The following is a 21,414-nucleotide window of genomic DNA, read 5'->3' on the forward strand; positions in this document are numbered from 1 at the left end:
CGTGGCCATTGCTGCTATAAACGTTGGGGTACAGATGGCCCTTCTTTTCACTACATCTGTTTCTTTGGGGTAAATACCCAGTAGTGCAATTGCAGGGTCATAGGGAAGTTCTATTTTTAATTTCCTGAGGAGTCTCCACACTGTTCTCCAAAGTGGCTGCACCAACTTGCATTCCCACCAACAGTATAAGAGGGTTCCCCTTTTTCCACATCCTCTCTAACACACAAAGATCTTTTATATCAATATTTATTCAATATCCTTTTACGTTATACTGATTCTATTTTTTACCCTTGTAAGCAGCGAGTGCCAAAATTTTACATTTCTTCGATGATTGGGCGTTTTGGAGATCACTGGGCTCATTGCGGTAAATATTGTGCATCCTGGACACCGTAGGTTGTTTCCCTGTCAAGCTTCTGATTCTCCCAGGCTAAAGCATTTCTTTTATTTATCGAACAAAGACATATCCTAGAAAGGTTTTATTTTTTTATTTTTTATTTTTTTAAGATTTTATTTATTTATTTGTCAGGCATAGAGGGAGAGCGAGCGAGTGAGCACAGGCAGACAGAGAGGCAGGCAGAGGCAGAGGGAGAAGCAGGCTCCTGGCCGAGCACGGAGCTTGATGCGGGACTCCATCCCAGGACGCTGGGATCATGACCTGAGCGGAAGGCAGCCGCTCAACCAACTGAGCCACCCAGGCGTCCCCCTAGAAAGGTTTTAAACAGTGGGGTCCCATGAATGCTAATCTGGTGGTGTGAGGAGAGACCAAGGTCAGGAGATCAGAAAGAAGCTGGTTATCATGGTTTAGGCATAAGGAATCAAAAGCCTGACGCCAGTGCATGTTAAGAAAGAACTGGAAGCAAGGGATATTCCAGCAGACAGGTTCAGAGGGTTCAGTAATGGTCAAGGGGAGGAAGGAATCAATGATGGCGACAAGGCTAAGCAGCTGGAAAAATTAGAGAACTGGCAAGAGAAATAAGTAAATGAAATGGTGAAGATGGTAGATCAAGACACATGTCATATTACTGGAAGTTCTAAAATAGACTAACAGGATATATGTTGGCTCATTAAAATAGTGTAACTCCCAGTAATGAATATCGTAAACATTAAAATTACAGCGATTTATTTTTTAAAAATATACAAATTACCTACTTATAAAAATTAAAATAAAAAATTGAGTAACGTTGACCCAAAAGGGCTCCACGGGGCTTCTTTAAAAAAGTCCCCATCATGGGTTGAACCATGGCTGCCAAAATGATGTCAGTCTTACCCCGCGGCCCTATGAATGTGACCTTACTTCCAGATGGGGTCTTTGGAGATGTAATCAGTTTAAGATGAGCTCAGACTGAATTAGGTGGGCCCTCATCCAATGTGACCAGAGTCCTTATAAGACAAGAAGAGACACAAAAACAAACACGGAGGGTCGAGAGCCGTGACAGCATGGACACAGGCTTGGTGGTCCACCACCACCAGCCAATGAGTGTCTAAAGCTACCAGAAGCTGGGAGATGCCTCCTCCGGGGGCTCAGGACAGAACATGGTCCTGTCAACAGCTTGATTTAAGACCTCCAGCCTCCTGAGCTGTGAGAATATATTTCTGTTGTTCTAAACTGCCCACTTGGTTATGACAGCCCAGGAAAGCTAACACAGTCCCTCTTGAGCACTCAGCAAGAGATGAGAGGCAGGTGTTTGGTTTTGTAGGCGGAGTGGGTATGATGGGGACTCTGTCACTATGGAGACCCACACACCGTGTGTTCAATCCCCATTAGACAGATGGGGAGATTAGGAATGTATTAGCTCAATAACACTGTGTGCTTTCCCTGATAAGGGTGGCCACGACTGTTACTTTCCCACTATAAGTAACAGTGAAGGCTGAAGTCTCATTACCAGAAATAAGGAGGGATTAGCCAGCCCACGTTCCTTAGCCATGCCAGCCCCACAAAAGAAACACATCCTGTGCACCTCACTACACCGCTTCCTCTCTGGTAAAGGCTGTTGGGTTTTGGAAACCCAACAAGCTCACAAAATGTTTGCTTTATTTATTTTTTTTTAAAGATTTTATTTATTTATTTGACAGAGAGAGATTACAAGTAGGCAGAGAGGCAGGCAGAGAGAGAGAGGAGGAAGCAGGCTCCCCGCCGAGCAGAGAGCCCGATGCGGGACTCGATCCCAGGACCCTGAGATCATGACCCGAGCCAAAGGCAGCGGCTCAACCCACTGAGCCACCCAGGCGCCCAAAAATGTTTGCTTTAATATAAAATAGAAAGACAGCAGTTCAGCTATAAATCGAATGAAAGGGGGAAATGGGTCAACTTACGACGAATATGGGATAAGCACTGAAAGCATACATCTACCCTTATAGGCTATGATTTTCCCAGCTCAAAATATTAGTAAGACATTTGACATTATCTTAAAAATCACCTTTTCAGTTTGATAAGAGAAGCACTGAAGTCCTCTTGGTTATTAATTAATAAGAAAATTAAAAGTCTGAGTTACGTATGTTTTCAGGGGAGATTATTTAACTTGTTATTTTTTCCTAATTAAGTTTTAATTCAGCAAACATGTACTGAACACTCTCATGAGTCAGGCACTATGCTGCATGCTGAAGAATTTTTCCAAGAATCCCAAGAATTTTTCCAAGACCCTCTCTCAAGGAGTATGCACACCAGTGGGAGAAAGAAACAAATAAATCATTAAAAGGATACTGACATTTTTGAAAACTATGGTGTAACAATGGTTCCTGTTGGAGGGTTAACAATAACAATAGTAGTAGTAGTAATAATGTTGAATGAATTGTATGTTTTACATGCACTGAAGGAGAGGACAGAAACTTTTTCAGCTCCCTCTGGAAAGATAAGGGCACCTGCCTATCCTGTTGGCACGCTCCTACTCCTCCAAGGGGGACAAAGAGCCAAGAGAGGGAGAAGGGGCCAGCGAGAGAAGAAACAGTCTGTGCTAAAAACTAGCACCTTAAGAATTCATGGTGTCTTTGCAGAAATGCAAACAGCACAAGGGAGATGTGGGAGAGTAAGAGACAAGGCCAGGGCTGTGTCTTGAAAATGTGTGTGTGGCTCATTCTCGGAGCCACATGTTTTCAAACTGGTGTGCGCACACACAATGGGGGGGATCATGAACTTCTCTGCAAGAAAGCATGTACGCAGGATGCCTGGGGGTCTCAGTTGGTTAAGTGTCTGCCTTCCACTCCTGTCATGATCCCAGGGTCCTGGGATTGAGCCCCGCATGGGGCTCCTTGTCAGCGGGGAGCCTCCTTCTCCCTCTGCCTGCAAGCTCTGCCTGCTTGTCTCTGACAAACAAATAAAATCTTTAAAAAACAAAGAAAGCATGCATGCATGTGCTTATACTTTGTTTCAAATATAATCTAAAAAATTATATTAACATATTCTGACCATCTGGATAAACCACCTTATAGGAGAGCACTGCCAGTGATTTTAGACTCTGCATTTGCAATTATAATAAGGTTTGTACCAATTAGTGCTTATTTGATTGTACCCTGTCACATATTAAGAGGGGTGAACACTCAGTAACCCTTAGCTGTTTGTCTCTGTGTCATAGTGTCTGTGGCAGAGACTCCTGGTTGTCTTCTAACATAAGTTTCTTCTTCTTCCAAAGCAATGAAACCCCCAAAACTTAGGTGGGCACATAGCTATTCAGAAAAAGAAAAACAAAAAAGCAAACAACATTGCCCAGTCTTGCTTGAAGCCAGCTCAAGTTTAAGTCAATGAATTGTAAGCAGAAGTATCTTCTGGCAGCTTCCAAGAACCTTTCTTAAAAGCAAGGTGATCTTCTCTATATGTCCATAAGGTTAAGTCTGCCACTGTGTTGTTCAAATGTCCCACATCCTTATTGATTCTTAACGGATTCCATTAATGACTAAGAGGGGTGAATTAACATTTCCCACTGTAATTCTGGATGTCTGTTTTCTTCTTCTTTCAAGTTTCACCTTGTAAATATCGTTTATGTTTGGGGGAAAATCCTGCAAGATTTGGGTCATCTCAGTAACCACCATTTAATAGGGAAATTTCACATGATTTCCTCATTTCCATTTGCATTTATATTTATAATCCTTTTAGTGCCAAGTAGCACTCTTTAAAAAAAAAGAAATCCAATCTGACAATTCTTGACTTTTAATTAGAGCCGTTAGTCATTTATGTATACAATTTCTGATCTTTTTGTACTTACATTTCCATCTTATTTTGTACTTTCTGCTTTCTCCATCTTTCTCTCTCCCTTTTTAGATTCATTGTTTTTTCCATTTTGATTCTTCTCCTGTGCTGGTTTGTAAACCATCCTCTCCTCTATAATCCTTTTACAGTTATCCCAGATATGATGACATGCATCTTAATGTCTGGGTATATCATGTTAATTGGAATCTTTACCCTTTCCTTGGGCTATAAAAGAACCTCAGAACCCTTCACTGTCCTACCTCTTTGAAAGCTCAGGGCTTTATTACAGTGCACTAAATACTTTATTTTCCAAATCTCAGTTTTATGCAGCCTGTCTTGATTTAGATATGCGCCCACATATCTACTACCTTCTCAGACTTCATTCCTTCCTACATCTTGGTCCTACATCTAGGAACATTTCTTTCTCCCTCAAGTACATCCTTTAGAATTTTACTTAGGGCAGAACAAAATCTCCTTTGTGTTTATTTGTCTGAAGTTGTCTTTATTTTACCGTGTATCTAATTTTATATTGACATTTGCTTTCTTTGAGAATATTGAAGATATTCCCCTATTTTCTGGTTTCCATTATTCCTTTTAAAAACCCAGCTAAAAATGTACTGAACGCTCCTTTGAATATAATGTCTTTCCCCCAATCTGGCTGCCTCCAACAAAAATCTTTAACTGCTTGCTATGGGAAATTTAGAACATGTTCCTAAATAGAAAGGCTCATCTAGTAAACACTCTTGTGCCCCCATCCCAGCTTCAACATTTTGCCACTTTTGTGTCATTTCTCCCCACACACAGAGACACGGATGCACTTGTTTTAGGATTTTATTACACTTTTACTACAGGATTTTAGAACACATACGAAATACTAGCTCATGTCTTTTCATCTGCAAACACTTCAGTATGTACCTCTAATGGATAAGGACTTCATTAACAAAAGCACCTGCCATCATCCCAACCAGTAAAATTAACAAAACCTGAGATCTTCAAATACTCATTTTCTACTCAAACTTCCCACTTATACCAAAGGTGCTTTTCACATTTGGTTCTTGGGACTGAGCCCTGCATTGGGCTCCCTGATCTGCAGGGAGTCTGCTTCTCCCTCCCTGCTTGTGCTCTCTCTCTCACACACACACAAATAAATAAAATATTTTTTTTAAAATTAGTCTCTTATGCTTTGTCTCCCTGATTTTGTCTTGTTTTATTTTTCCCTCCCTTCCCCTATGATCCTGTTTTATTTTCTTAAATTCCACATGAGTGAGATCATATGATAATTACCTTTCTCTGATGATCTTTCTCTCCACCCATGTCATTGCAAATGACACGATTTCATTCTTTTTGATGGCTGAGTAGTATTCCATTGTGTGAGTGTGTACATATACATATATATGTATATGTACTACATCTTCTTTATTGATTTATCTGTCCATGGACATTTCTATAGTTTGGCTATTGTGGACACTGTTGCTTTAAATGTTGATGTACAGGGACCCCTTCAGATCACTACATTTGTATCTTTGGGGTAGATACCTAGTAGTGTGATTACTGGGTCATAGGGTAGCTCTATTTTCAACTTTTTGAGGAACCTCCATACTGTTTTCCAGAGTCTCTGCACCAGCTTGCATTCCCACAACGGTGTAGGAGAGTTCCCCTTTCTCCACATCCTCACCAACATCTTTCATTTTCTGACTTGTTAATTTTAGCCATTCTGACTGGTGTGAGGTGGTATCTCATTGTGGTTTTGATTTGTATTTCCTTGATCCTGAGTGATGTTGAGAATTTTTTCATGTGCCACGTTGGCCATTTGTTTGTCTTCTTTGGAGAAATATCTGTTCAGGTCTTCTGCCCATTTCTTGATTGGATTATTTATTCTTTGGCTGTTAGGTTGGTAAGTTCTTTATAGATTTTGGATACTAGCCTTTACCTGATAAGAAATTTTCAAACATCTTCTCCCAGCCTGTCGGTTGTCCTTTGGTTTTATTGACTGTTTCCTTTGCTGTGCAGAAGCTTTTTTATCTTGATGAAGTCCCAACAGTTCATTTTTGCCCTGGCTTCCCTTCTCTCGTCTGCCCCATTTATCCCAGCAGTTAGAGCCCCCCATTTCTTAATTGTATCTCATTAATAGTGTTTTTAAAATCTAACTTGATTAGATTTGAGTTCTTTTATTTCTCCAGAAAAAGATGATTTCTAGTGTCTTCTATGCTTTTTTTGAGCCCAGGTATCTTTATAATTGTTATTCTGAACTATAGTTCTTATCTATACCCATACTGATTCGGTCCCTGGCAGTCAGTACTGCCTGTTCTCTTTTTTGAGGTGAGTTTTTCCATCTTGTCATTCTTTTTTTTTTTTTTTTTAAAGATTTTATTTATTTATTTGACAGAGAGAAATCACAAGTAGGCAGAGAGGCAGGCAGAGAGAGAGAAAGGGAAGCAGGCTCTCCGCTGAGCAGAGAGCCCGATGCGGGACTCGATCCCAGGACTCTGAGATCATGACCTGAGCCGAAGGCAGCGGCTTAACCCACTGAGCCACCCAGGTGCCCCCCATCTTGTCATTCTTGCAGGAAGTGGTCACTTTTCTCTTTGTAGAATTACAGAATTCTTTTCTTAGCTCTCGGTTGAGTTTACAGGTGTTCAAAATGATTTCGAGCTACCTAGCTACGTTCCAGGGACCAGACGAAACTCAGGTCTCCTTCTCCTCTGCCATCTTGGGATGTCTCTTATACCCCTTTTTTTTTTTTTAATCAGCTTTATTGAGGTTTAATGTTCATCCAATAAAATTCACCCATATTGGGTGCACAGTTGGGGGTTTTTTGTTTGTTTGTTTGTTTGGGGTTTTTTGGTGGGTGGTTAGCAAAGCAAGGTTTTATTGAGTGAGAGCAAAGTGATAGTACAAAGCTCCCGAGGAGGGAGGGGACCTGACAGGGTTACCCTTGAGTATATCGTTTGACGAGTTCTGACAAATGAGAACATTTATGTAAATCCAACACAATGAAGATTAGAACATCTCCAGGACCCTCCAAAAACTTTTCTCTTGTCCTTTCAAGTCCTTCAGTGCTCCCCCACTCCCCTGCCCCTGGGCTCCAGCAGCCTCCGTCTGCTTTCTATCACTTTGTTGACCTTTTCTAAAATTCGCTATACATGAAATGACACAGATTTAGTCATTTGTATGGGCACTGTTCACTTAGCACAATGCTTTTTTTTTTTTTTTTTAAGATTTTATTTACTTAATAGAGCACACGTAGGCAGAGTGGTAGGCAGAGGGAGAGGGAGAAGCAGGCTCCCCACTGAGCAGGGAGCCTGATGGGGGCTCAATCCCAGGACTCTGGGATCATGACCTGGGCCGAAGGCAGACGCTTAATGGACTGAGCCACCCAGGTGCCCCTAGCATGCTTTTGAGAGTAATCCATGTTGTTTCATATACTGGTAGGTTTTTTTTTTCTATTGATAAGTAGTTTTTTATTACATAAATATGCCCCATTTTATTTATTTATCCGCAGTTTGGTTGGGCATTTCATTCTTGTAGGAGTCGATCAGCCAAAGACTCAAAGGGACCCCTCTGTAGATCACTGGACCAGCTTCCCCACACCAGGTACTTCTCCCTTGTCTGGTACTCTGTTCTGCATAACCAGCCACCCCAGCCTGTCCAAACTCCATTCTCTGGATGCTCGACTCAAAGAGACAGTTGGATTCTGTTTTGGTTGCCACTTCATCCACTGCAGCCTGAAACCTGCTTCCAGGTACTAATGTGGGGCAGTCACAGAGGTCATCTTATTTGCATTTTATTTGAAGGGGATCGCACACCTGCATTGCCCATTTTCCAATATTTGATAACAGTTATATTTCGCCTAGTTCTCCAGGTTTTGAAGGGAGAAGGGCAAGTCCCATAGAAGTCAATCTTTTATGGTGGAAGCCGAAGTTGCCTGCATCTTTTTGACAAGAAGAAATTAGGTGTTTTTTTTCCAGTCAACTTTACTGAGGTATAATTTATATACTTTAAAATTTCACCGTTGACGTCTACAGGTTGTTGGCTTTGACAGATGTATGCAACATATAATCACCACCTCTGTCTCCCCCAGAAAGTTCCTCATTCCTTTTGGCAATCAGTCTTCAACCACACCTCTCAACCTGGGCAACCACTTATCTAATCTCTGTCACTACAGAGTAATTACATCTGTCCTAACATTTCAAATATACAGAATCAGTTTCTCTTTTGTATTTGGCTTCGTTTACCAGTATCATGTCTGTAAGATGTTCTCATGCCATTGTGTGTGTTGATGTTTTGGGGTTTTTTTGTTGATACTTTCATTTCTCTTGGTTGAATATCTAGGAGTAGAATTTCTGGGTCATATGTAAGTATATGTTCAGTTTTATGAGAAATTGCCAAACTATTTTCCAAAGTGATTGTACATTAATTATGATCCACATTAATATTATGATCCACATTGATTTATTTTTCAGTGTTAAATCACCCTTGCATTCTTGGGATAACCACATTTGGTCACAATGAATTATCTTTTTTACATATTCTATATATTTTATATGATAGACCATGCTTAAAAACCTTTGTATTTATGATCCTGAATAATGTTGTTTTATAGTATCAATTTCTTGTAATGTCTTTTTCTGGTTATGGTATTGGGATTATACTAGCCTCATAAAAAAAATTGGAAAGTAATTTCTCCTTTTAGTTTTCTGGGAGAATTTCTGTAAAATCGGTATTATTTCTTCCTTAAATGTTTGGTAGAATCACCCAGTTTACTTTGTGGGAAGGTTTTGTTGTTGTTGTTGTTGTTTTAGATTTTATTTATTTATTTGATAGAGAGAGAGAGATCACAAGTAGGCAGAGAGGCAGGCAGAGGGACAGGGGGAAGCAGGTTCCCCGCTGAGCAGAGAGCCCAATCTGGAGCTTGATCCCAGGACCCTGAGACCATGACTGGAGCCGAAGGCAGAAGCTTAACGCACTGAGCCACCCAGGTGTCCCTGTGGGAAGGTTTTAACTACAAATTCAGTTTCTTTCATCTATATAAGGGTATTTAGTTGATCTATTTCTTTTTAAATGATCTTTGGCATTTTATGTCTTTCAAAGAATTTCTTTTTCATCTAATTTGCCAAATTATTGATATAAACCTGTTTACAATATTCTCTTATTAGCTCTTTATATCTGTAGAATCTGTAGTGATGTCCCTCTCTTATTTCTGAAATTGGCAATTGTCATCTTTGTTTCTTTGTTCCTTTTTTTTAGCAGTTAGACTTTGTATCCCTTGGAGTCATTTTATTCATGTTTCTTTTGCTTGGGATTCATTGAGCTTCTTGGATCTGGTACTCTGCCCTGCTGATGCTAGCTGCCTTGCTTTTCTGGACTTCTAGCTCTGTCTCCTCAACTCAAGGAATACATGCCTGGCTGCCCCTCCCTGTAATTCAGGGAAACCTCTTCCTGGGCAGTACTAGCTGTGACAAGAATAGGGATCACCTGGTGTGTTTCTGTTCTTTCATCCTCTCTGCCTGATGTCCAATGTAACCAATAATAATAATAATAATAATTTCATAAATTTTGTCTGATTTTTAAATTGTTTCATATAGAAAAGTAAATCTAGTTCCTGTTACAACATCTTTGCTAGAAACCAGGCACTAACTTTTATTGTGCATCTTCTATGCACAAACACTTCACTTATCCTTTCATTCTATTCTATAGAAGTCCTGTGCTAAAGATACTATTAACCCTTTTTACAGATAAGGAAACTATGGCTTTGACAAATTAATAAATAAAGTTATATGTCCTAGTAAATAACAAAATTACTTGATCTCAGATGTGTTTGACTACACAAGGATGCTACCTCCAGATAAAAGAGAGATAGGAAAGTTCATGAGTGCAAATAAATAAAATCTATTCTGTAAAATTAATTTTAATCATAACTGCTTTAATAACTGCTTTGATCTGTAGAAACTTCCCCTTTCCCTAGTAGTGATAGCAGGACACAGTGTGGGAATGACAATTTTACATTTCTAATCACTATTTTTGTTTCTTTTCTTTTCTTGTCCCTTATGGGTAGATTAGTGTCCCTTAATGGGCAGATTCTCCACATTTCCAGCCACTTTGGTTATAAAAAGGCCGGTCCACTTTGAAATTCCAATCTCATATACAATTTAAACCCTTCCCTCACTAGACTCCAAGGGACCAGGAGAGAGAGGGAACAAACTGCTTTATCATTCTTCCTTCTCCAACCCTTTGGGGAGCAATGGGGTATGTGGTCTTGTTTTGTACACCTCCCCTCCCTGACTTCTCAATATCTAACCCCTCTGAGGTTGTGGGATCAAAGGGAAATAGAAGAGGCAGAGCTTTTCCTATGTAACTGGTGCTTGTGTGAACATTGCTCGTCTTTCCTTGTCCAGTGATGTTCCATGCTTTCCTGCTGTCCTCTGCTCTTAAGATGTGTTGTTTCTAGGCCACCTGGGTGGCCCAGCTAGTTAAGTGTCTGTCTTTGGCTCAGGTCATGATCTCAGGGTCCTGGGATTGAGTCTAGTGCCATCAGGCTCCCTGGTCAGCAAGGAGTCTGATTCTCCCTCTGCCTCTTCCTGCACTGGTGTTTGTGCACCACCCCCTCTCTCCCTCTCAAACAAAGAAACAAAGGAAGGAAGGAAGGAAATAATCATTTTCATGAGGAAGTTCCCCTTCAATGAGATCTCTAAGTCCCTTCTCCCCCTGGCCCTGCCTATGGTTCTATGCCCACTCTGGTGATGTATTACCTTATTTGACCTAGAGTCTTCCATGGCTTCTGCTTCCTTACACAAGCCCTCTGCTCCTTCACGAGCCAGGCAAAGTGCTGAGATTCTCTTTGGCCCTCTCAAAGGGCCAAGGGGGACTAGGATGGTTTTGGCCACCATTCCCTTGCACACTCATCACACTACGGCTCATTCCTGTCTTCCAGCCTTGGGTTTTTTCTGCAAGCCTCCCTTCTCAGCTCTCTCTCAAGATGACATGGAGTAACTAGTTTTTCTAAGAAATCCCTCACCATCATCACCCCTGTGGCAGCAAAGGGCTGGGATGGAAGCTCTTTGGTGGTTCTGGGGGTCATCAAGTCCCCCTGGGGAGTGAGCTGCCCATCTGGCCTCTGTAGGCACTCCTTTCTCTTGGATGGTGTTCTTAGAACCCCACCTTGTGCATTTAAATACTGGAAGTGAGAGAATTACCTGGTGGGAGGGCTGGGAAAGGAATTACCTCCTACTGAGAGAATGAATAATGGCTTGTCCTCTTGCTCTCCCCAGTAATCTCCTTATAATAGCGTGTTTGCAGGTGGATGACTGGATGACTCTGAGTAGTAGAGCCTTTTCAGCTGAACTCAGTAAGCTCTGGGGGGATTACTAGGCCCTCATGCTGACGGTTCTTTAGACTGTGGCACCGTGGCTCTTGTTTTCCCATGAAGCCCCAGGCAACAGTACAAATCCTGCTTAGTAGCCTGTTCTATAACCAATAGTTCAGCTGGTCTTCTATTGCAGCTGTCCAAACTGTGATCACACAAGTCAATTTAAAGTTCACTACCTAATTCTGATGCCACAACAGAAAACCTTAATAAGCTCTGAAGTACAAAATATGGACAGAAGCCCAAGGAAAGTCAGTATGATGTGCAAAAATGATTTTTAAAAAATTAACTACTTTCCTACACAAAATATACACCATCTGATCCCCCCAAAAAACCCAAAAATCAAAAATCTAGAAACAATGCCTTCTTTAGGGCCCTGATCTGATTTCCAAGAAGTTGGAATGAGCATGGGGGGAAGGGAAGGTATGACAAATGAAGTGGAAAAAGAGAAGGGGGGTGCGGTGGGGAAGGAGACTGAGAACACAGTAAAACACTTCTTGCTTTCATTCTCGGCTCCCATGGACACAGCCCAGAAGGAGTACTGCGGGCCCCACTAGGGGACAGCTGGAAGCTGGCAGGCTTCCTTAACTCGCAGAGCTATTTAGAGCTCTGGGATTGGTGCCCACGTCCAGGGAGTTAGCATTCCTGCCCAGGGGAGGTGGCACAGGAGAGAGCTTTCAAGTGTATTCAACAATCTTCCCCGCAGCCTCTCCCTGCCCCCCACTCCAAGACCAAACTCCAAGATTTCCTGAAGAAAAACAAGCTCATTAACCCAGACTCAGCCTGACATAGCAAAAGATACAAGCAGCATTCACATGGTGAGAACTCCGGCTTTGTAGGTAAGTGCTACTCACCTGTCCTTTAGTTAAAGTTTAGTCTAAACTTTAGACTATAAAGTAAGCTGTCTTAAAATGTCTTTTCTGGTCTTGACCTTATCCTCCCTTTCAACACTAAGCTTTTTCCTGAATTATTATCATCAAAGTTCCATCTAGAGCAATCCATTTGTATCCTGGGCATATATTGTGATCTTAGCTCTGAAGTAAGTATGGTGAACTCAAAGAAGAGGAACGTGTGCCCTGCCTACGCATGTGATAGGGTTCTCAGGAGGAGGAAGCCAGTGTGGCTTGGTCATCAGGGTACGAGAAGGGTAGAGAGGACCAGAGCTCTGAGAAAATGGGTGGGGACGTCCAACCCAAGTATTCTGTCCACTGCTGCCCAGACTTCTGGTCTAGGATGCCTGCACTGTTCTGTGACTGGGAGAGTCCTACTCTTCAGATCTGGTGTGTTATTATTAGACTCCACAGTCACAAATCTGAAAGCATCTTAGGAGCGGGAACTATGACTCAGTCATCACTACCTTCAGCACTTAGCATAGCACCTGGCACCTGGTAGACTAGAGGCTGCGTGGACCCATTCATATGCGAATGAGTGAACCAAAAGGGGTCCCAGAGAATGGCTCTGCCCTACGTCCCACATCCTCTCCAGACCCTTCAGCAGACTTTTTGGAAGCTCTTGAAGAATAGTGGAAGAGACTCTCTTATTGGGTGAATAATGCTTTATGTAAAGTGTTTCTTTTCTTTTTTTTTTCCCAAAGAGGTGTTTGTATGCTCTGTCTTCACGGCAGTCTGACTGGGCTGTGTGGGGAGCCTATCATCCGTCACTATTTTATTGGCAAAGGACACTGAGCCTCAGAGAACAATTTTCCCTTCCATCTTCTGTGTCATTCTAGGAATTCATTAGTATGGGGCAAAAGTTCCCAATGGTATGGCTGGGCAGCTGCCGTTTCAGAAACACACAGGATTCAAACCTCGAAACCTGATTAAAAGCCAGGGGTCAGGGTCTCTCCCTCACCCCCCATCCCTGCCTTGCTCTACCAGGTTCGTCGTGGGGCCTGTCAGAATCCTGTATGATTGTCTCTAGACCATGAATAGGATGGAGAGGCACATGGTCACGGGTCCTGTGTATAAGCACTTCGATTTGGAGAGGAAGAATGCCAGGCGGGCTGAAGCCAGACTCTGCCAAAGACTGCACACACTGGAGTACATCTGCCTGTACCAGATGAAGCTGCTGACCTGGGAGCAGAGACAGCTCCAGAAAGAACTGCAGCGGTTGCAACAAGGTAAGGCCTCGGGGATGGGGGAGAGGCAGGGCAGGGCGGCAGGCCACTGCCTGGCTGAGGCCAGAGTGACACCCCATCCTCAGGACAAGGGCTCTTTCAGAGACCTGGATCCCAAGGAAACAAGAACTGAACCCAGACCTGGATTTTAGGCTGCCTGCCCTCCTGCCTCCGCCCTCCTGCCTCCCTCTCTCCCTGGAGTGCACAGTCCCCGAGAGCAGCTCATCAGAAAGCCTTTTTCAGCTAATACTTCTCTGGCTTCCAGTCACTTCAGTGTTTCAAGTGAGCTCTCTCTGACTAAGTCCTTTGTTTTCTTCGTACTTTATTTTTCATTCTGCTTTCTTCTCACTATGTCTGGGTTGGTGTGGTTTCCTCTCTGCACCTGGTCAACAGCCATTGATTGAGCAATGGTTCAGTGTGCAAGTCACGTTATGAAGGGGAAGTCAAAAAAAAGAAAACAAAACCCCCGGGCTTAGTGACCACAGAACAATATCCTCTGTGTGGAGAGCGGCCCTCTGATGGGGCTGAGCAGGGAGCATTTGGCTGTTTTCGGCGCTCACCGATGAGACCGACTCTGATACGAACTGCTCAGCCTCCTTGTACTTTCATGTGTGTTCATACGAGAGCCTGCAGGGTTTGCTTAGATGAGAAAATTTCAAAGAAGTAATTGTGGCATATCGGAACTGCGTTTTCTTTGACTCTGTAAGTCAAAGGGCCAATATTTCTGTTGTTTTCCCAAAGAGGCTTCTTTATCCATAAGCCATGTGCTCATAGCCTTTACCACAATGCTCTTCCCTAGAACCCCCGTCTCCAACGAATAACCCTTTCCAAATGTATATATCACTTAGAAGACTATCCAATTAACAGGTATAAGTAGTAAAGTAGTGATAATAAGAACAATGGAACTAACCTCAAAAACTAGTTTCTAGTTAGTAGCTACTGATCATCACAGAGCCAAGGGTTACACGTGGTGTCCGGAATCTCAGAACCTCCAGGGCTGTCTATACCATTCAATAAAAACTGGGAAAGAAAACTCCCCCTACTCAATGACCTCATTAAAACATGGCGGCTAAGAACACGGACTCCGGACCCAGACTGTCAGGGTTGAAATCCTGACTCCTGTTTACCAGCTGTGAGGCCTTGGGGGGCTTACTGGACCTGTCTGTGCCTCACTTTCTTCCAATGTAACATGGAAATGATATTCCCCACCCCGTGAAGTTAGTTGAGGATTCAGCAAGCACTTAGGACCTAAACACAAAGTAAGTTTACATAAGTGTTTACGCTTATCACTTAAGCGATTGATCGAGCCATCAAGAAAAGATGGTTTCAGGACTAAAACTTTCCTACTGCTTTGTTGAAACTGCTGTAATTGTATGCTTTGCAGAAATGACATCCATCATTAAAATAATTTGATTTTTATATGACTTCAAAATTCAGCATAGAAAGGATCCACCCGAGTTCTGCAAAACTATAGCCCCTTCTCACTAAAAGCAGGTGCTGGCACTCAGAAGTTCTGAAAATGCTAGAGCAAGCTCCAGAGGAAATCCAGGTGTCATGATTCAGGGTCGACTTGTTTAGGTCTACACGGCTAATACATGGACACAAGAACAAAGAGTGATGTCCAAACAGCTGGCCTGGGAATTATTTCTAACCTGCAGCTTTGGGCCTAAGAGAGGACTCTGAGCAAGTAGCTGAACTTCTCTGCTTTCCATTTCCCTGTCTATAATAAATGGTTAAAACAAACGGAAATGAGAGCTCACAGACTGGAAAAGAACCTTAAAAGCCATCTGGTTGAATCCCACTTCTACTCTCAAAAAGACACAGAAGACCATATATCTACTTTCACAGAAGGGGGCAGGGAAGGTATACAGAAGGCCAGGCTGAGACAGGTGGTGGTCCTGGCTGAGTAGTGTCTGCCTCAGGGACAGGTGGCGCAGGAAGAGTCTGGACCAGGAGGCAAAAAACTGATTCAGGGGCCTTGGCCTCTATGTCCTTTGGAAAGTCATATTCTTTCTAAGCCTCGAATTTCTTGACAGTAAAATTAAGGGAAAGGGGGGAAATTAAGGAAAAGGGGAAGAAATAATATGTATTATGTCTTGGTATTTATCAGGCACTGTACTAGGCAACATTTTTCCATGATTCATTTACTGAAATTGTAACTGAGATTCAGCCACATGCCAGTTGGTAGATTGTCCGAAATGCATAACCCCTGTCCTCATCTTAGAGATGTCCTCACCGTAGAGATTTGGATCAGCAGGTTGGGAATTGAGCTCAAAAACCCACATTTTAACTGAGGTAATACTGAGACAGATTATTATGGGACATTATAGCTACTCTGATAGATGCAGGAACATAAACATGAGAAAACACGGTCTGTGTCTTCTAGATGCTCACATTTAAATTGGAAGGTATCTGTGCTTTTGAAAAATTATAATAGAAAATGCTAATTGCTAAATTAGAGTTGTTTACAAAGGAGGGCAGGGATATAAGAAGATTCCTATGGGCCCCAGGTAAGATCTTCCAGGAGTGCAGTTTGTCATAAGGACACATGGAATGAGGTCACTCCTGGCAGAAGGAACAGTATGTACAAAGGTGCATACACAAGCATAAGTTGCTTCAGACAGCCCAGTACTGAGGAGGGTAAGGGGTGAGGAGAAGGTGAGGCACAATGTGGAGGCAAAGTGGGGGGGGGGGGGCCTTGATCATGAAGGGTTTTGTAGGTCATGCAAAAGAGTTTAGGTTTCACCCTATAGGGTCTGGGAGTAGGGAGATGGCGTGTTCACTCTGGCGGCAATGTTGAAGAAAATTCCTAAAGTTCAGACCTAAACAAGGGAATTGGCCAAGGAAATAAAAATTAGTATTTTAAGATATTTAGAAAGTAGAATTGTCAGAACTTTGTGATTAATGATATGTCCAGGGGGAAATAAAACCAGAGTCAAGAGTGTATTGCCCGGTACAGAGGAGGCATTCAAGCATCCTTGTTGAGTTGGAGAGTTGGATGCCTACAAGTACCACACCTTCACAAGGGAACATGGGAGAAAGATCACGTTTCAGAGGAAAATTGTGTTCATTTCCGAGCCTGCTGACTCAACAGGTCTAGACTTCAGAAGACTGGCCTATCTGGAAGAGGTATCTTAGAATCTCTCGATTTATAGCAAACAGATGAAGGTCTTACATGGATCACACACACACACACACACACACACAGACTCAAGGAACTAACAGAGGAAAAAGGGCTCACCAAAGATGGTCTCTTGTCTTGACTGTCTGTCTCACAAAGAAGTGACGAGATGAAATGATACTAGGAGGTGAATGTGATGTCTAGTCCCCCTATCTGGTCATATTCCCTCTGCCTGCTGCCTGCTAACCCCAGTGCGGATCCGGAGAGCTCACTCCCAAACCAGTGCAGGACTTTCACACCCAAGTGACCCATTCGTGAGGTGTCTTGAAAACTAAGTAGGTCCTCAACAGCAGCCATGACTACAAGATCCTGAAACATTTACTCAAAGAGTGAAAAACCCACTTCATCCTAGCCGGCAGTTGCAACTCATGGTTGAGACCAGTAGGAGGGCACATAATTGAGGTAAAGGAAACAATAGGGCGCCACCTCTGGGTATCGCTCACACCCAGTTATTTTGTCTTGAAAACACCATGTTTGCCAAATACAACATTCAAACAAAACCTCCATGGGCCTCCAGCCAGTTTAAACCTCTGGTCTCAGTGTCTCTAAATCCTTGTTAACATGGTCTAGGTCAACCCTGGGGAACTGCTGTGAGTCCTTCTGCCTCCATCGAGCATGCCAAATCAGCCTGCTGCGGTCTGAGTGTGTTCACGTGTTGGTTCTCTGCCCAGAAAACCCATGGGTGATCCAGCATCCTTTCCCTTCTCTGACTAGATTAGTTTTGGGGGCTTCCATAAGAGAGAACCACGAACTAGGTGGCTTATTTTTTGCCCTACAGTTCTGGAGGCTACAAGTCTAAGATCAAGGTGTGTGGATCGTTGATTTGTTCTGAGGCTGTGAGGGAAGAACTACCTTCAGTCCTCTCTCAGAGTGTCAATGGTTATCTTTTCCCTACCTTCCTTCACGTTGTCTCCCCTCTGTCTGTGTCTCTGTGTCCAAATTTCCTGTTTTTTTTATAAGGACACTACTCATGGATTAGGGCTCCCCCTAACGACCTCCTCCTAACTTGCCTATCTCTGTAAAGGCCCTATCTCCAATTAAGGTCACATTCTGAGATGCTATGGGGTGAAGACTTCAACATATGTCATTTGGGGAAGACAGAATTCAACCCATAACACTTATTCATTAACTCAAAGCAGATATTATCAAGAAAAAGCTCTCCTCTTATTTGGGGAATGGAATTCAGAAGAAACCAAAAGATGTTCTTCCACCCTCATCAACAAGAAGACAGAAGCACCGAGTTCCACAGGTTAATAAAGTTAGGTAAGAAAATGCTTACCAAACTCTTTGAGACACCATTGAATTCCTCTTCCCAACTGACCACCCTATGTCATCCTCTCCCTGAGAAAATGCTGCCTTTCCTCCTGAAGCAACGAAATACTTCCCGCTATCGACACCACCCCCTTCTCAACCACCATCACCTCAGCTGACACCACACTGAAAGGGAACATGGTCTAACACCTGGGAAATTCAAAATATGGGCCTTTTTATTGGTTTTCAGAGATTTTTCTTCTTTTTACTCTTTCCCCAGAGCACTGGTCACCAACACGACCCAAGAAATACATAAAACCAAATCCCAGATGCCTCCTTTCCATCACACTGCCCTAAAGGACTCCATGAAAAGCAAAGAAGAGTCACTATCTCAAAATTACAGAGCTTCCCACTTTACAGCAGAGAAGCCACGAGCCCGTGAGAAAGATTGTCAAAGCCCCCCAAAGGGCAAAGACTCCAACAAGGGCATCTCTGTTCTGTGTCAAGATCAAGATGTCTCCATCAGCACCCTAGACCAAGGCCCTGGTTCCAGCCCAGCTGGTGAGAGTGGAAAAGCACACATTGACGAGACCGGATCAAAGGATGCCAGCCTACAGCCAGACCCCAACGCTGGCACACAAAGTCCTCTGAATCCCAGGGAATGCGCAGGGTATTTGAAAGACGAGTCCGTAACACCTACCTTCTTAGAGCTGTTTGTGAAGGTCAGAAATGCCCACTACCTCCGACACAGGGTTCCCCCCGAGTCTGAGAGACTGCTTAGTATTGGGGAGATATTCGGCCACAAGGAATCCTTCCAGCCCAGAGGAGGACAGGAGTGTGAGAACAGGGCAGGCTCCTTTCGTCTCTAACCATCTAGCATAACCTCACAAGAACATCTATCATACCCACTACAGAGATGCGTGCCTCACGTAACTGCAGTAATTAAGATATATAATACACATGTCAATATATATTATATATATATAATATTATATATATATTGTCTGTTTGTTTTAAACCCTCAGGTTTTTCTTTTTTTTTTTTCCTTTTATGGGGATATAATCTTTCACTGAATGAGCAATACAAGTATACGAAAAATGAGGAGAGATGAATCCTCTGAAAACTCTTTAAGGGGTGCGCACATGTTGCTGATGTCAGCGAAGCTAGGAAACAGACACTGACAACTAGACTTTTCCTGAAAGGAAAATACCACGGGTCCTGCTTACGTTCCGCCCCCTTTTACTATAGGAGGTTCTAATGGCGCCACCTGCTGGCAAAAGGACGTAGCTCTTCTGTCTCTCAGTTCGCCTGCAACACAGTGGGAACAGGAACGTGGTTGGAAACAAGTATCCTCATAGATTCCATAAAATCTGCTCACCCACCAAAGTCGTTCTTCCGTTTCCTTCATCCCTGCCCCCCTCCCTCCATCCCTCCTTTTCTTCCTTCCCAGGGGGCTCCACTTTAGTTTCCTCATTCCTGCTTTCCACCTGCTCATATCACACTTTTTGGATCCTAATAAAAGAAAAATAAACAATTTCTTCTTTTTATTTTAAAGATCTTATTTATTTATTTTTTTGATAGAGAGATCACATGTAGGTAAAGAGGCAGGAAGAGAGAGAGGGGGAATCAGGCTCCCCCCTGAGCAGAGAGCCCAGTGTGGGACTCGATCCCAGAACCCTGAGATCATGACCGGAGCCGAAGGCAGAGTCTTAACCCCCCAAGCCACCCAGGCATTCCAAACAATTTCATCATTTCCTCTAACATAACCCTCCAAGAAGCAAAGCAACTGAGGAAGGCAGGCTGGGGCAACCAAACTGTTTCATGGACAATTTATTCGCACTGGCCCATGACCGCCGGGCTAACAGGAACAGGGCCCCCCACTATAGAGAAGCTGCTGCAGACTGCCCCAGCCTTTTATTATATGTCCTTCCTCCTTGTCTGCCATTTAAACTGCATCTGTCTCCATTACAATCACACACCAAGGATGAGTTTCCAAAATGATTTGTCCCACTTCTCCACGGGCCTTTTCTCTGGGCCACCCCTGGAGGTTGCGACCATCACTAAGGCAGCAGGGAGCGTGGCCTCAGCATGGACCCGCGCTCCACACATGCCACCAACCCCCCCACACCACATACACCCCAGTCTTATGAACTTGAGAAATAATCATTCAGCAGGTCCTTGTCCGTATTATGCTTGTGTCTTCATACATCAGACAGGCCCAGATCGGCCTGTGCTCCCTACTCCAACATTTTATACACTCTATCTCAAATGACATGGCCCCCCCTTGCCACAAAACTGTGGGTTTACAAATCTAGCCACACAGATTTCATATTCTCATCATTGAGTCCAATAGATTTTCCTTCTTTGATACAATAGACGCGATACTTTCATTGGCACAACTCAACACAGTCAAGCGGAAAGCTGCTGTGGGGGACTTGGCTGGCCTAACTCATTACTTTCTAAAGGACAGTTCGAAGCCCTGGTCTTCACACGGCATTCAGAGCTCCAGGATGGAACGCAGCCAGTCAGCTTAACGTCATTCATTCCTACTCTGCTCTCACCTGGGGATAAGTGTGCTCCCCAAAAGACACTGGGCAGTGTCCATAGAGAATTTTGGTTGTCACAAGCCAGGTAAGGAGATGAAAAGACCCCAATCTATATACCACTGCATTACATCTTGACAAAAAGCCTCCAAAGTGTAGGAAATCGGTGAGATAGGAGTCTCCACTTTGCAGAAAAGAAAATTGAGGTTCATGATAAGCAAAATGACTGTCTCCATACCGCAATGTGAATGAGGAGCAAAGATGTATTAAGGAGAATGTCTTCTCCATTTACCCTGGGAAGGGAAAGAGGACTTTCACCTTATTACCTGAAACCCTCCAGCTCTCAGGGAATCCGGGTTTCACCTGGAGACAGAGGGATCTGGAAAGTCTGAGGTGGTCAGTCACTCAGCTTCCCATCCAGAGTCCCAAGGTTGTACAGGCTGCTGCGAGGGACCCCAAAGATTCCAACAACCCTCAGTGATCGGGTAAGGTGCTTCCAGTAACTCCAGAACAACAGCCCCTCTGAGGGTGAAGGCAAGGCAGAGGGAGGAGAACCTGGAGGACTTGGCCCGCACGCCAAGAACTTTGGACAGAGGATTCTCCATCCCAACCAAGCAGAAGTCAACAGCCTACACCACCGACCCCAGCCAGCACAGCAGGAGCTGCCGTGGAACAACGAGAAGCCAGAGACGTGGGACCCCAGCCTGAGCCCAGCCCTGCATAGATGTTTGGACCTGGAGGGCAGGAGGAGGGAGATCGGGAGCCCAAGCTTCACTGGGG

At 43.5% G+C, this 21,414-nt stretch overlaps 1 protein-coding gene across 3 annotated transcripts; it reads left to right on the forward strand.

The window, feature by feature from the left end:
- Window positions 1-12,308: 12,308 nt before the first annotated feature.
- CCDC190 (coiled-coil domain containing 190) lies at window positions 12,309-19,109 on the forward strand. 3 transcript variants are annotated; one of them, XM_082704191.1, is made up of 4 exons: window positions 12,309-12,382; window positions 13,421-13,662; window positions 17,980-18,103; window positions 18,372-19,109. In XM_082704191.1, exons 2-4 carry the CDS (start codon window positions 13,467-13,469, stop codon window positions 18,958-18,960), a joined length of 909 nt encoding a protein of 302 aa, XP_082560317.1. In that variant the 5' UTR covers window positions 12,309-12,382; window positions 13,421-13,466; the 3' UTR covers window positions 18,961-19,109. The 3 variants fall into 3 exon arrangements, with proteins under 3 accessions (XP_082560317.1, XP_082560315.1, XP_082560316.1); XM_082704189.1 differs by having other exon boundaries at window positions 17,977-18,103; window positions 18,372-19,076; XM_082704190.1 differs by having other exon boundaries at window positions 12,311-12,382; window positions 13,464-13,662; window positions 17,977-18,103; window positions 18,372-19,076.
- The last annotated feature ends 2,305 nt before the right edge of the window (window positions 19,110-21,414 follow it).

This window comes from Mustela nivalis (assembly GCF_964662115.1).
Source record: "Mustela nivalis genome assembly, chromosome: 16".
Classification (NCBI taxonomy): domain Eukaryota; kingdom Metazoa; phylum Chordata; class Mammalia; order Carnivora; family Mustelidae; genus Mustela; species Mustela nivalis.